Source organism: Seriola aureovittata, chromosome 15 (assembly GCF_021018895.1).
Source record: "Seriola aureovittata isolate HTS-2021-v1 ecotype China chromosome 15, ASM2101889v1, whole genome shotgun sequence".
Classification (NCBI taxonomy): Eukaryota; Metazoa; Chordata; class Actinopteri; order Carangiformes; family Carangidae; genus Seriola; species Seriola aureovittata.
The window spans coordinates 15,913,618-15,928,165 of record NC_079378.1 but is presented as its reverse complement, the minus strand read 5'-3'; the positions used below and the strand labels follow the sequence as shown (position 1 = coordinate 15,928,165).

The 14,548-nt window shown below is 40.8% G+C and overlaps 1 protein-coding gene across 5 annotated transcripts in view; it reads right to left on the bottom strand.

Annotated features, from left to right (window-relative positions):
• LOC130181952 (serine/threonine-protein kinase PAK 3) overlaps nt 1–14,548 on the bottom strand; it is a 42,022-nt gene that overhangs the window by 4,202 nt on the left and 23,272 nt on the right. For 4 of the 5 annotated variants that reach the window (XM_056396433.1, XM_056396431.1, XM_056396430.1 and 1 more), the window contains 14 exons: nt 11,831–12,024; nt 11,615–11,715; nt 10,031–10,184; nt 9,853–9,890; nt 6,797–6,859; nt 5,158–5,313; nt 4,892–5,066; nt 4,073–4,136; nt 2,761–2,809; nt 2,547–2,659; nt 1,235–1,352; nt 907–1,006; nt 562–758; nt 294–431 (listed from right to left, as the gene is read on the bottom strand). In XM_056396433.1, coding sequence (XP_056252408.1) covers nt 294–431; nt 562–758; nt 907–1,006; nt 1,235–1,352; nt 2,547–2,659; nt 2,761–2,809; nt 4,073–4,136; nt 4,892–5,066; nt 5,158–5,313; nt 6,797–6,859; nt 9,853–9,890; nt 10,031–10,184; nt 11,615–11,715; nt 11,831–12,002 — 1,638 coding nt within the window. In that variant the 5' untranslated portion in view covers nt 12,003–12,024. The remainder of the gene's footprint in view (nt 1–293; nt 432–561; nt 759–906; nt 1,007–1,234; nt 1,353–2,546; nt 2,660–2,760; nt 2,810–4,072; nt 4,137–4,891; nt 5,067–5,157; nt 5,314–6,796; nt 6,860–9,852; nt 9,891–10,030; nt 10,185–11,614; nt 11,716–11,830; nt 12,025–14,548) is intronic. The other variant, XM_056396435.1, reaches the window with a different exon arrangement.

The window sequence follows — 14,548 nt, the reverse complement described above, 5'->3', positions numbered from 1 at the left end:
ATGGACATGTGCTTTCTGCTAAATGGTTTTGAAAAATCCCAAAGATCCTGAAGAATCACATCGGCTACTTTGAACTTTGATTTTGCAAGAATAAGATTGTATTGACTGTCAAATTTTCCCCACAATATTTTGGTATTTTCCTGCAAGCCAACACCTGACTAACTACTTGTCCATGGCCAACGCAACCTGGTTGATGCCATATCACCCCCATGGTGCAGGACTAGTTCATGTACAAGATAATACGTGTGGCAAAACTGTGTACATGCATTTTTGGGTCTGAGTCTCAGTTTCACCTGTAGCAGCTCCTTGGCAGAGCCCCTGCGGTCCACATCCATCTCCAGACAACGGTTGAGGAAGTCTCTGAACACGGATGACAGTCTCTCTGGGTTCTGCAGCTCTGGAGTCCCGTTGGTAGCTATCAGGTACAGCGCCTGGAAAGATGGAGGCGGTCAAAACAGATTATCAAACGAGGGCACTATAGAAAAAAAAATCTGAATATTTCATTTTCATGCATACTGTATGACCAGCGAGCTAAAGCTTTGAGTCCTGTTTGTGTTTTACCCTGAGTGGATTCTCGTTCAGGTAGGGCGGTTCTCCCTCCACCATCTCTATCGCCATGATTCCCAGGGACCAGATATCCACTTTTGGGCCATAAGCCTTTCGAGTGACCACCTCCGGTGCCATCCAGTAGGGCGTTCCGACCATCGTGCTGCGCTTGTTCTGCTCTGGAGTGATCTGGGCACAGAAGCCAAAGTCGGCTGCAGGGGGAGGCAGAGGGAGAGAGGTGCCGTGGTGTGTTAAACATTTGAATCTGAGCCACTTGTTTGTCATTAATGGTGGTTTTTTTTTACTGTAATTCTTCCACGCTAAAACCAATTCAGAAATGTCAAAAAAGTAAAGACTTACTAAGCTTGACGGATCCGTCCATACCCAAGAGGATGTTGTCACTTTTTATATCTCTGTGGATCACCTGGTTGGAGTGTAGGAAGTCTAGAGCTTGAAGACACTATGAAGAGGGAGGAAAAAAAAGCTAAAAATATATATCTGATCGACACCCACACACACAAAGGGAAGCCTGCACTAAGCACATAGAGTATTTGGACTGTCTTTTTCTCTTGGCTGGTTAAGTGTTCACATGCTTTTTTTTAATGTGCCCACCTGAATTTAAGGGTCAGCTCATCATAGCTACAGAAGTAGTGGGCAGTATTGCTGATGTGTAAACTTGGCTTCTTACCTCTCTGCAGACCGCAGCGATCTGGCCCTCGTCCATGCAGGTCTCAGTCACTACATCTGTCAGCGAGCCACCGGCCAAGTACTCCATCACCACCCATAGCTCATCTCCCACCAAGTAACTAAACATTGGAAAGAGGGAGGGGAAAAGAGAAAAAAAAATTTGAAAAATTCTTGTGGTTCTGAACTAGTGTGGCCTTTCATAATGTGGTGTTCAGCTCAGCTGTTGCTTTGATAGCCTGACACAGAGTTAATTTCTAACACAGGGTAGAAGGTCCTCAGACATGTTACTGCTAGAGGTAAAAAAAAAAACTGGACAGGACAACAGGACAGTTCAGAAATCAGAGCTGAGTAAACCAGGTACTAAAATGTGACAGAAACTCGGGATGTTTAATTCCTATTTGATTTTTAAAACACCAGGTGGCGGTAATGCACCTTTAGATGAATGCTGACTACCATGAAGAGGGAAAAAGAAGAAGAACAAGATGAGGAAAAGGAAAAAGACCTGAGAAGGAGGCATAGAGGATCCCTCAATGTCATTGTGGTAACAACGTACATTGACCTCATTTAACTTATGATGACAAGTCAGTTGCTTTTAGCAAGTTAACATCAGATACATTCATGCAGCTGTGTGAGTCGTGTTAGAACCTTTAACCGTCTTAGAAAACAAAAAATGCAAAAATGATTTTACATATCGTCACCTTCCTAAAATAATGGCCTAAGTCATGTTTTGACAAAAATGTTTTTTTTGCCTAAATCACCCCCTCATGATGCTGGCCACCTCTGGTAAAATCGCCTGAATCCTCAGTTGAGGGGAACATGCAATTCTACCCCCGGTTGTATAATGGCCTATGTCAAAAGTGTGACTCTTTTGTTGAGTTTTTTGTGTTTCCTGAAAAACCTGAAAAAATGACTTAGGCCATTATTTTAAGAGGGTGTCGATATGCTAGAAAAGCAACAACAGCTGTGCCACTAACCTGCTAATGTCTTCTCTGAGTTTTATGAAATCTTTGTATCAGCCTTGTATTTCCAATGTCATGTAAATGCGTGCAGGAGCAAGATAATGTGTAAAACTACAAGTACTAAAACTATTTTTCAATTAAATGGCCAGAAAATGAATTAAGAATAACTTTGGGGTTTGATAGATGCAAAACATTTGCTGGTCTCAGCTTCTCAAATGTGAGGATTTGCTTTTCTCTCTGTTATATATATGACATGAAACTCAAGATCTTTGGACTGTGGTTTGGGCGTCACTTTGGGCTCCAGGAAAATGATTTGAAATGTTGTTTTGTGGTGATCAGAAATCTAAAACTGACCTGTCCAAGTAGTTCACTATATTGGAGTTCTTGTTTTCCCTCATCACCAAGATCTCATTGATGATCAGCTCTTTCTTGGGCTGCTGCTGCAGGTTCATCTGCTTAATGGCCACCTGAGAAAACATACGGGAGGAATTTGCAGCTCAGAACAAATGTAAGCCTGATGGTTTAGTGAGGAAAAAAAGGAATAATATACAGTGTGAGAGTGTTGTACCTCTTGGCCAGTTGCGATATCGATGGCAGTGTACACAGTGCCGGATGCTCTGTAAAAAACACACAAATCAAAATCACGTCAATGATACATCATTTATGTATTATACATAGACACTGATAATCATAAAGAAGTGTAACCAAAACTAAATGGTGTTATTATATGATTACTATTTTGCCTGTAAAGCGTGAGGAATAAGAGACTTACAGCATATACATCAGCAAAATTAAAGTGATCATCATTTCGTGCTGCTACTACAGGAGCAGTGCTAACTGGGCTCAAAACGACAGTATGAGCCACTTAAATTTGTATATTCTGCAGATTAATATAGAGAAAGAGTAATTTTATTTAAATGCAAGAACAATTTTACATTGAATACATCAGATTTACTAGTTAATATTCAGGCCACAGACATACTCTGGTTGTTACAACTTGATTTAACTTAATTAGAAAACAGGAACTCTGCTGGGATAGGGCAGTCAGACTGAGTGGACGAGTTAGCGTGGTGGCTAAATGCCTTTATTCCTTTGATATTAAAATATCACTAGCTAAAATGAAGTGCTAATGATGTCATGAAATAATAAATTAGCAGAGACGCCATAGTGTAAAATAGTCTACACTTGATGCCAGACGCTTAGCGAACTGTATGTGTGCAATATGGAAACTTATATTGGATTACCTTAGCAGTGATGAGCACTTATACTGAATGCACAAGGAGTGTATGGTTTCCAATAGTTGGTCAAAGGAATGGTATGCAGCCATTCTGACCTTATTTGGAAGTGAAACTCATGATAGTGAAAACCTTCACCTAAGCCTCTAGTCTTTCCACTTTCTCTGTTTGTCTTGCTGTAAGCTGCACCTGTGTACCTTCAGAGGCTATGAATAATGAAGCACAGTTCCTGGTACTAATAAGTTAAAGATAACCTGGTGGAGAGTAAATAGACAGTTATCTATTGTTTAAGATAAGAGCTTCCTGATCAAATGTGGAAAGAGTGAGCACGTTAAAACAGATAAGAACCACGCAGTTTTTTATCTGTGCAGATGTGTAGTGAACAGGGAGAGAGGACCTTAAAAAACAGAAAGACAAGCAGGGGGAGAGAAAGAGCTGGCTGAGCTAATCTGGCCCATGGCCATTTCAGGATACAGTTCTCATTTCCTCTCTACTTATTTTTCTCCCAGTCATTCAACCTAACCCTCCCTCTGCCTCTCTGAAGTGGTCACCATAGCTCCATCTCTCCTGGTGAGACTGACTGCTCCTGAAATTGCTCCATTTCAATTACTGTGATGACTGGTTGATGATCACGGACGGACTTACCCTTGTCCTATTTTCTCGAAGCGCGTGTACTTCTTTTTGGGATCCCCCACGCTCACAATACTCCCTGAGTCAGAGAGAAAAACAGATATATAATGTTTGAGCTTGTGTGGGCGCACACCGTCATGACAGCCTTCACACAAACACGCAAATATACAGAAGACAACACCGCAGAGCCTTTTCTGCCTCTCTATTTCAGACATGGCCTGCCTCGTAGTGCAGCTACTCCAAGTACATGGAGCTCCACTTTAATTGGGGCTGAAGTTGCATTGCAGGGAGAGGAGCGGCGCGATGAAGGCCACAATTAATGATAAAAACTTCTTTGCCATTGTTTTTGTTTATAATAACCATTCCTCTAAATGCACAGAATTTGTGCAATGTAAATGTGTAAAACCTCAACTAGAAACCGGATATCCAGCCCGTCTTCTGTATTACCACAGTGAATTATTTGATACAGCTGCGTACACAACCACAAATCGACAAGCACACACAGATACACATCAGGGACAATGAGGTCATGTCCTCGGTGTTGTTTTTGGACACGTGTGGATTTTAACCTTGGGGAAGAGTTTTCATTCTACAATATTTGGATGATTGCGATCATTTTTTGACGTAATATCTTTAAATTGGATAAACAAAAAATCAAGAGACTTAGGATTTCTGTACAACCATTGCTGCTGGCTGTGTGGAGAAAGATTTGAAATCATACTGAAATAATCATATAACTAACCCTTAATGAATAAAATCTCATTTGGACTCTAAGTTCCTATAACTCTGTCCTGATAAACATACAAACACATACTGAGCTCTAAAGACACATACTGAGTCTCTCCAGAATCTCCTCATCCGTCATTTTGGACTTCTTCCTCTGGCGGTCAGTGTGGCGATACATTGTGTTGGATGTGTTCTCTGGCTGCACCTGCGACTCCGGTGGAGTCAAAACTTCTTTCACAGGGGTGGGGGGCTTTGGTGGGTCCATGACAGAGCGCGTGTAGATCTGCAAGAGGAGGAAAGAGTCACAAAAAATGCAGACGGGGCCAATGTACTTGCAGGAGAACGATTTTACCAGTCGTGCCATATATACTCACAGATTTGGTGTGCTCGGGCCGAGGCGCGATGACCGGGGGCAATTCGTCGTCATCATCCTCCTCTTCCTCCTCCTCCTCCTCCTCCTCTTCCTCCTCATCCTCCTCCTCTGACACAGGTGGAGCAATCGGGGGCTCTGACGATGATGTTTTGGCACCCTGGAGGGTAGAGATGTGAGTAAGTGTGGATGCATGTGCCACGTAGCAGCATGGAGTGAAAAAGAGAAGATGCAGATCTTCTAATTTTTCCCAAATTATTAACAAAATGATTATTTTCTCTGTGATGAGTTGTCACCACAGTAAAGAGCCTGCAAACCCCCAAACCAGCCCAGGTACAGAGTTTGAGTTCTGGCCAGTTGAAGTTAAGCAGGACTTCGTCTGTCATACAGGCCCCAGTGATGCTGAGTTAATTTTTAAATCATGTCAATCACACAGTGATAACAGATTCAGATTAGTGTAGATTAAAAATGCATCGTATTCATTAACATGTAGCCAGAAAAAGGAGCACATGTGATCAACATAAACAACATACAGTTAATCTGTCGTGACACTCTGCGCTGCAACAGTGCATCTGACATTTTGTGCAAAAAACCAAGAATGAGTCAGGTTAAGTTCTGTTAATAGTGGAGGAAAGCAATATGAGTCAAGTGAGAGCTAAAGAGACAAGCGCAAAAAGAGTGAGGTGCCATTTAGTGCAGTTTATCTGAGGGCTTTTAAGTTGAAGGGTCGGGTCAGGTGGCCATGAACCAGTGATGAGAATGATTTTTTTTACATAAGAACAAACTTTTCTATATTTAACTGTGCTACAGGAGAAAACATGCTGCAACACTGCAGTAATGTGCAATATGGTGATGAAGTGTAGACATCCTCTTGATGTGGGAGATACCTTTTAACAAGCATGATTAATATGCCTGAGGCATATTTATTATGCCTAATGCTCAGCCTTTATTCCCCCCATCCAAAACTCTGCTAGCCTTGGATCATCTTCCTCTTATGGAATGGAAACATTTCATCCATTTCCAGTGTCGTCATGCATAAATGAATCAGTGCAGCTTAGCTCTAGTGATTAAAGGGGAAGGGTCTGGCTGAAGGAAAGTCCCAGTCCTTCATTCAGACATACTGGGCCTCTGACCTGCTGCAAGGAGTGCTGAGCCAGGACTGCAGTGCAGAAATGAGTGTCTGGCTGACTGTAAGCAGTGCCATGTGTTTTTTTTTTCTTTTCTTTTTTTTTAAAAGAGCCATGCGCTAATGTCTACAATGGTGATGAAGTTACAGGCACATTATTGGCAATGTGGATCAAATAGTAAGGAATATGAGCTCATACATGCAGTTTCGACAGTCATCACAACCCTCTGTGGCATGCGCCCCTGCCCTGCCATTTCAGACACAGTCCATTCAAAAAAAAAAAGAAGATAAGAGGTGCTCTTGTGGAAGATAATAAATACAGTTTAAACTAATAGATCCAATCATACCCCCCAAGAAATTTCAATACAGAGAGTGATGATGCCTCTAAAATCAAGTATTTGTATGCATTTTGCATTAGCCAGTTGGCATAATCAAAATTAGGAGATCAAATAGTGGAATTTAGCTTCAAAGCCAATGCAGAGATACATCATGTGGAGAAGTAATATGGAGGAGTTACCTTGTCAAATAATGCGCTGCAGGTTCTAAGGCTGACAGGAGGCCCAGATGACAGCAGTCGGTTCTGAATGTGAAGGTTGAAAATGGGAGGATTTACTCAAAACAAACCCACACAATGTTTAAGAGTAAGTGGACTTCAGGGGGAGGAGGGTGGGGGGAGGGGAGGGCAGGGGTCCGCTACTGAGGGATGGACATTAAGTCCACAAGTTGTCCTCCTAACACACAGCATGAGGAGAGGACATGATAGAGTCAAAATCATGCCACCTGAGGACTGTCCTCGCACAGGGCCAGAACATGTTTCCCTCTACACTTCAAACGTTGTTTTAGTCACCTTTGATTTGGACACTTCAGTAGTGACAATCTCATGTCTGTACCTGGTTTCTAATTTCCTCATCACATGCTAAAGATGCAATCCATTAGTTATTACAAAACAAAAATGATCAAATTACACCTCAATTATTGTCCAGCGTTGTGACAGCACACACATAAGCACACGCACATACACAGGATTAGTCTTTGCTACTGTATTTGTCAGTGTTGCTTTGTGAAAAGCACCTTTTGGCCCAAACTTATAAATCACTATAAATAAAACTTTACATCACTAAGTTTGACTCAATCAATGTTACTTTGCATTACTATGTTGTGCCTCATTATCAATGCAGGATACCAGTGTTTGCTGTGGTTGTGTTTGTATTTGTTTTAGATTCTTCAGCGTAACAGGGAAATGGTTTCACCGTTGAGAAAAGGGAACAGCCACAGACTGGCTTTATAACACTGATGGAAAATGAAGTGGCTGTTTTCATTGATCTGGATGGATTCATGCTGTTTTCCATTATACAATAAAACAAATATGAACAAAGAAACATTACAGCTTGCGTGGCAACTTTTACTGAGTTAGCTTAAACATGTCTTTACAGTTGCTTTTTACTTCTGAACATCAAACCATTTTGAAGCTTTTTACCTCAAAGACTTTAAAATGACCATAAATGAAGTTACAGGAATTGACAGATTTACGTTTAAGTTTACTAAGGCACACATGTATTGTGTGAGCCTAACCAAACATGGGACACATTTCCCAACATTGTGGCTTCCATGCACCAACCACACTAGAGTCTAAGGTTTTTGTGAAGCAGTAATTTCAGCAGTGCAACCTGAGGTGCACGTCACACTCTGACAAACAAAGTGTCAATGCCGTGAATGTAGTTATGCGGTCGAGCCGTCTTTGTTGGTTGACATATGACTGCTGTGGTCTGACAAACACAATCACTTAAAGCATGTGCGAGTGCAAGATTTAGCATGTCAGAGAGGACATCAGGCACAGGAAGTAAAGTTTAGATTTCCTTACCGATTCAATCCCTGAATCTAAAATTCAATTATGACTTTTTAATTGGTTGGATTAGGATGTGACAGTTTCTCTAAGTGCACGCTGAGCACTTAGGTCAAGGTGAGGCACTTGGTCGACCTGAAACATGAACAACTGGCTCAAATGAACGCTCAAAGATCTTAAATGAAAACCAGAGATTTCACAATAGGGCCAGCAGTTTTTTCCCATCGTCCTAATGCATTATGGGAAACCGTTATTTTTCTGAATCCTCAATGACAAGACAAGATAGCTGCAGGATAGACGTGGACTGTAGCAGGTGATAATTGCAGAAGTGAATGTGATTTGCTTACAGTAAATAACACACCAGATCTCAAACATTTACCTGTATTGCAGGTTAGCAGAAGCTGGTGTTCAGAATATTCGGACAGAGAGCGTCAGGTTTCTTATGGAACTGTTTGCCTCTATAGACCAGTGATTGGCACCTCTCCTGTAGCTCTGCTCATCTCAGACAGTGTGGTCCAGCCATAGGAGAGAATCTGCGGTGCGGTAGCCAGTAGCTGAGTCATCTCTGCAGCCGTGGACCACTGTGACAGTCCAAGGCCGAGACGCTCTCAAATACCCTCAGTGAGCTCGCACAACCTTTTAGACTCACTGCCACACCCGCTTGCCCTTCACTGGCAAAGAGCTCTTTTCAAGCAATAGCCCTGCATGAAGTGATCCCAGTGTAGTTTGCCTGGGGCAGCGAATCCCACTGAACAGACTTGGATTCCACTTCTTCACCCGGCTGAGCGTGTACAGGCCAAGGCATTCAAAGCATAGATTACTCTGGTCAAAGCCAGGAATGAGGTCAGCACAGCGGGAGTCCTTCTAGATGCAGTTGAGCCTCCAGTGAAGCCTGTCTATGGGTATTTCAAAATCTGGTTAAGTAGATTGGAAAAATAAACAATGAGCAGGGCAGCAGCAGCTCACGCAGCAGTCACCGTTTCCGTGCACGAGCTGCAGAACTGAGTGGCATTTTACGCAAAATTCAGGGCATTGTGCTGCATAGTCGGAGCAGTGAGCCTCCAGAGGGGAACACAAACATTTTTCCCATTAGAGGGTCTGAGGTCTGTGTGAAATGAATGTGCTTGAGAGTAACACAGTCCATCCCAGGAATTCCCACACAGAGTTAGTGAGAGTAAAGTGAAGAAGATTTACTGTGGTGTAGTGTAGGAGTGGTATAATTCCTCTGAGGTTCAAGACGATGAAATGAAGCCACATAATGTTGCAACTTACCTGTTAAATTATTACAGATATATAAATCATAGAAAAGAAAATTCCTCCATATATTACTTAGAGAGATTTTCCAAAGCAATGAAATATGGCAGTAATGGTGCATGGCTAAGAACCAAAGACTGGCTTGATTTGTAATTGTAATTTTTTTTGGCTATAATAACCAGACAGTCTAGAGAGGACAAGATACACAGTGCAGCAATAAAACTCCACATAAAACAGGCAGACGAGCCACCTCCAATAAAAATGCACATTTTTAATTAACAACATCACAATTATTTTAAAATGGAGCATTAAAAAGTAGTTGGATACTATTAACTGCCCGATATTTTGTCAGATTATCATTTATGGTAATATTTTTCATTAAAAAAATATTCTTAAAAATCACTTAATATATATTATTTAGCCTAAGAAAATAAACCAACACAAGCAAAAATAACTTAAGGTATAAAACAACTCACCAAAGTGTTTGCTGCTATGTAGCCATGTGCCGACTTGTCTGTAACAAGATAGAAGACTTTATTATAGAGACAGCGTATCTTTGGTGTTAGAAATTTAAATAAATGAAATGTTTTTGTCTGAAATTTTTTTTTATTGGTAACTTTTATTTTATGGTGTCAGTATTTTGGTGCCGCTCACCTCCAGAGGTGAAGCTCATGTATTTCTGGTTGTTGACGGTCTCTTTGGAGTCGTAGAACTTTAAGACGTCCAACACGGCCTGTGGGTTCTTCTTCTGCTCCAGCTTGGTGATGTTCGAGGTCTGTAGGAGTCGCGCCCACTGCTCTGGGATACCCTGTGCGATCAAAAAAGGAAATCAATTATTAGTTCTTGAGTGAAATGTAACATTTAAGCCACAATATGCAAGTTTTGTCTTGAGGAAAGAATGTGGGGTTGTTAACAGTCTGTCAGCCACAGCAAGAAACTGGTGCAGTCTTTCATTCATATCATCTTTCTAAACTTGTGCATATTTTTTTTTTTTTTTTTTAACCACTAAACCAAAACTCAGTGTGCTGACAAAGTAAGTCCACTGTTGTGCAGAAGCAGTGGCATTAGGGGCTCAGAAAAAGATGATACTTTGAGTGGGATCACGGAGCAAATCAAGAGCGATATACAGAGAGGTCTTGTTTTAAACTCTGTGTCACAGGCACTCAGCTAATCAAATGAACAAGGAACTATGTGTCACTGATGTCACGGACTGAGTGCTGTACATTTGGAAGTCAAATAGGTTAGACTACATATTCTTCAATGTAAAGGTGGTTTTAAAGGGTGATGATGATAAGTCTTAAAGTGCCCGCATGTTATTTCTATCTGAAATAATAAATAATTGCATCCGTCTGCCTAAACAAAGAAAACTAGACTTTTGTGTTACAGATTAGTCCTGTGCTGTTGTGAATCCATTTCAGATTCATGTTCTCCCTTATTATTTTCCTATTTCGTATTTATTATTATGTTAATGCTTTTCTCATTACAGATGATCTCAAGGGTGAGGAAAACAATATCATGAACACTTGTACAATATAATGCACCTATACTGCAACAACCCCCCTACAGTGCAGTGTATCTTTATACTGTATAAAGATAAACTGTATGTACTACAGTGCAATGACCCATCACCACTGACTGGGGCCTCAAATTAAAAACATTAAACATTAAAAGTTTCTTAAATTTTGCATGAGGGCTATCGCATTGATCCTCTTGTGTCAAACAGATATTGAGGTTTTATTTCTTCCTAATATACTAGAGCATATCTGGTTAGAGTGCGTGGTGGTTTGAGATGCTATAAAGCATAAAAAAATAAAGTTTAAACACTTTAAGACCTTCTCTATGAATTGCTGAAACAAAAAAGACTAGATCAATTTAATGTGAAGAACATCAAACGGAGGAAATAAAAGAATAAGGAAATACTGTGTCATGGTGTCGTTATCCAGGCTTTGGCAAGAATAAAACATCTGCTGAAAAGTGAAACTGCAGCTAAAATGTAATTTACCAAGAAATGCTGAAGGCTTCCAGCGCAGGTTTCACTTGATAGGAGAGAGTGATTGTCATTCAATTCACATGTATTACCAACCTTATGTGCGGGGAAATATATTATTATTTGACTCCATCACCTCAGGGAATTGCGGAATTTTAGTGTGTGCCTGGGCTTCTGCCTTTGGAGGAGAATTTTAGAAGCACATTAGTCCCTGTTTATACGCCTGATTGTCAGGTGAAAGGGAAACTCACCGTGAATTCTCCTGTTACAGCATCAAAGCCAACATGAATGGTATGTTCAAAGTCTGAGGGTAGGGATATCTCAGGACGTTCCTTCTCCTTCTTCTTGTTTGCTACAAGACACAAATAAAACCTGATTACAGGCTGAATATTCATACAGAAAGTAAACTCCTAAATTACACGTGAGTAAATCCGAGCGTAAAAAGTGAGATGGAGACGGACACTCACTCTTGTCTCCCCCGGGGAAGATGGAGCGCAGGCGGACCTTCTTGTTTTTCTCTTCAGGAGCCATTGGAAGTGGTTTAGAGGCGTGATTCACTGATGAAGAGTCTCGGGAACTACTGTTCATTCTCAAGGGGGGGGCTGGTGGTTTCTCTTCAATATCGACACTATCAGACATCTTTAGTGGCACTCACAATGTCCTGTGGGAGAGAACGAGAGAGATGGAGAAGTCCAGTGTTAAAGAGTCTGATTTTGGATCAGCAGGAACAGTGACACATGAGCAAGGTTAAAAAATCCCTCTGGATGAACCAAACACACATACAACCTTGAAGTCTGACAGGTACTTAAGTGTACAAAATACAATGATATCAAGGGACCTAACTGAGAAATACATGTTTGTTTGTGCTTTTTTTTTTTCTGCTTGATTTTGAGCTGTGCCAAGGAGGATAAGTGGTCACCTGCGTCTGTCTGTTTGTTTGTTTCTAAGAAGGATTACACAAAAAGTACTGAACCAATTTGCACCAAACTTGTTGGAGGGTTGGGGCACGGGCCATTATATTTTGGTGCTGATCCAATTAAAGGTCACTGACATATTTATGATGTTGAGATCAATGACTTTGTGTGATTTGGTGCACACCCAGATACTAATCCGGATCTGGTGGAGAAAAAATGTTTGGCCTCGGCGAGGGTATGCGCTCCGCTGAGTACAATTCTAGTTTTTAAAATGTTTTTGTCAACATCAAGGACAGCTGCAAGTAAAATGCATATTCTATAACTCTGAGATTAGATATAAAAGGTTGGAAAATAGTGTGAAATTGGCCATCAGAATTTCCCAATGCCCAATGTAATGTTTTGAAATTGCTTGTTTTCCCTGACCAACAGTCCAAAACTCAGAGATATTAAATCCACAGTGATATAATACAGAGAAAAACAGCTTTTTGTTTTTTGATTGTTTTTGATTGTTTTTTCCTTGAAAATCTACTAAAATTGTTGCATTAACTTCTGATAAATGTGGGCAGAGAATGAGGTGAATGTCTTTTCTCTGTGGCTGGTTTCTGGAGCAGCAGAACTGGAGAAGGATCAATGTGCCAGAGACAAATCAAAACTTGATCGCTGCATTCAGACGGATAAAACTCTTACAGAAGACTCCTCATTACAGTCTCAAAGTTCTGTATTTTCAGAGCTTTGGCCCATTTTCACATGAGGAATCCTGTTAGAGCGACACTGACTGCAGGTCTGAAAAAGTCTCATGAAATTGTGTATATTTATAGATCTCTGCTAACACATCTGTTATTTTGCATTGCAGATTTAGATATTATTCAGATTTAGACTCTATTATTCAGATTTAACTACTGAAATTTAGTTTAAAAAGGACTCTCTACAAGAATCGTGTTTCCTCTTGCTATTTGAACGGAGGCTATTTGAAACGGTGGAGGTGGCGTCTGATGTCCAGTGGATCTGTTCAGCTGCTAAAACAATAACCAGGAGCTGATTCTAAAAGAAACTGGCAAGACTAAACGTTCCCATCACTCATCCTCTCATCTTCTATCTCCCCATCCGACTAACATTTTAGACTCCTTCACTGCCTCACCCCGAGGCCAAGCCCATCATGTGATGTGCAGCACGACCGTCCCAGAAAGCGGGCCATCCAGGCCGCCCCCTTAGTGTAGACCTACATTAGCAAACAAAGAGCCTTACTCGGCTCTTACACAGTGCACACTGCCTCTGACAAATTACACATGTGCCTTCCCAGTGGCCTTTACGATTTTACATAACCATCGCCAGCACAACGCAAAATCTGGTTGGTTACGCCCTACTCTTTGTGAACTTCCCAAAAGAACTGGTTTTGAATGAAGGAATTAGATTAGGAAGGAAGATGTAACATGATAAGAAGCCATGATTTAATCAGATATGTCCACAGTAACAGCATTATTACACAAGAGCTCTGTGCTTTCCCTTCCGCTGCCTCAAATCTTGAGGAAGATGCTTGTCCTTTTGTGCAACATGTTTGGCGGTACTGTGTAATTTCCTCATGAACCTGTATGAGCAGAACCAATAGTTGTCTTTACAACTTAATGACTGTAGATCTTGATGTCCAACAAAAACTGATTTATTAACTCAGGGATATTTTGATCACTATCGTACTATCATAGTAATTTCACTTTCACATTCTGTGTTTTCCTTATGATAACTACACATATATGTACACATTCAATTTGATTAAGTCATCATATTTCGACCCCATCTCCAAAACAGCCGAACACTGTCTCATCTTTCTTCCCTTTGATAATATTACCAATATGAATTAATGAGTAATGAGACTATTTTTAACGTTATATTAATATAAACCAGACTACAGAATATTTGATAATCTTTATCATGTGAAAGTCAAACATCGGTCTAAGATGAAAACACTATTAGTTGTGCAGTGTTGTTGTTCTTCTCTGCTCTCGTATGATGAGAATAAGAAGATCTTTGTTTCACTTAGCAACAGCATTTAACTCTTGCAAAATGCACTGAGGTCTTTTCAGCCAGATGCACTTTTCTATAATCACTGCGGGAAAGTATTTGTTTGATAGCAGCCCATACAGTGCTGGCCTTCAGTACCAGAGCTTGCTGTAGATGGATTTTCATGTCTTATCTAAGTCAAGATGCAGCAAATGGTGGACACAAGTTACACACTGAACAAGCCACAGAGTGGCACATGATATAAATAAAGATACA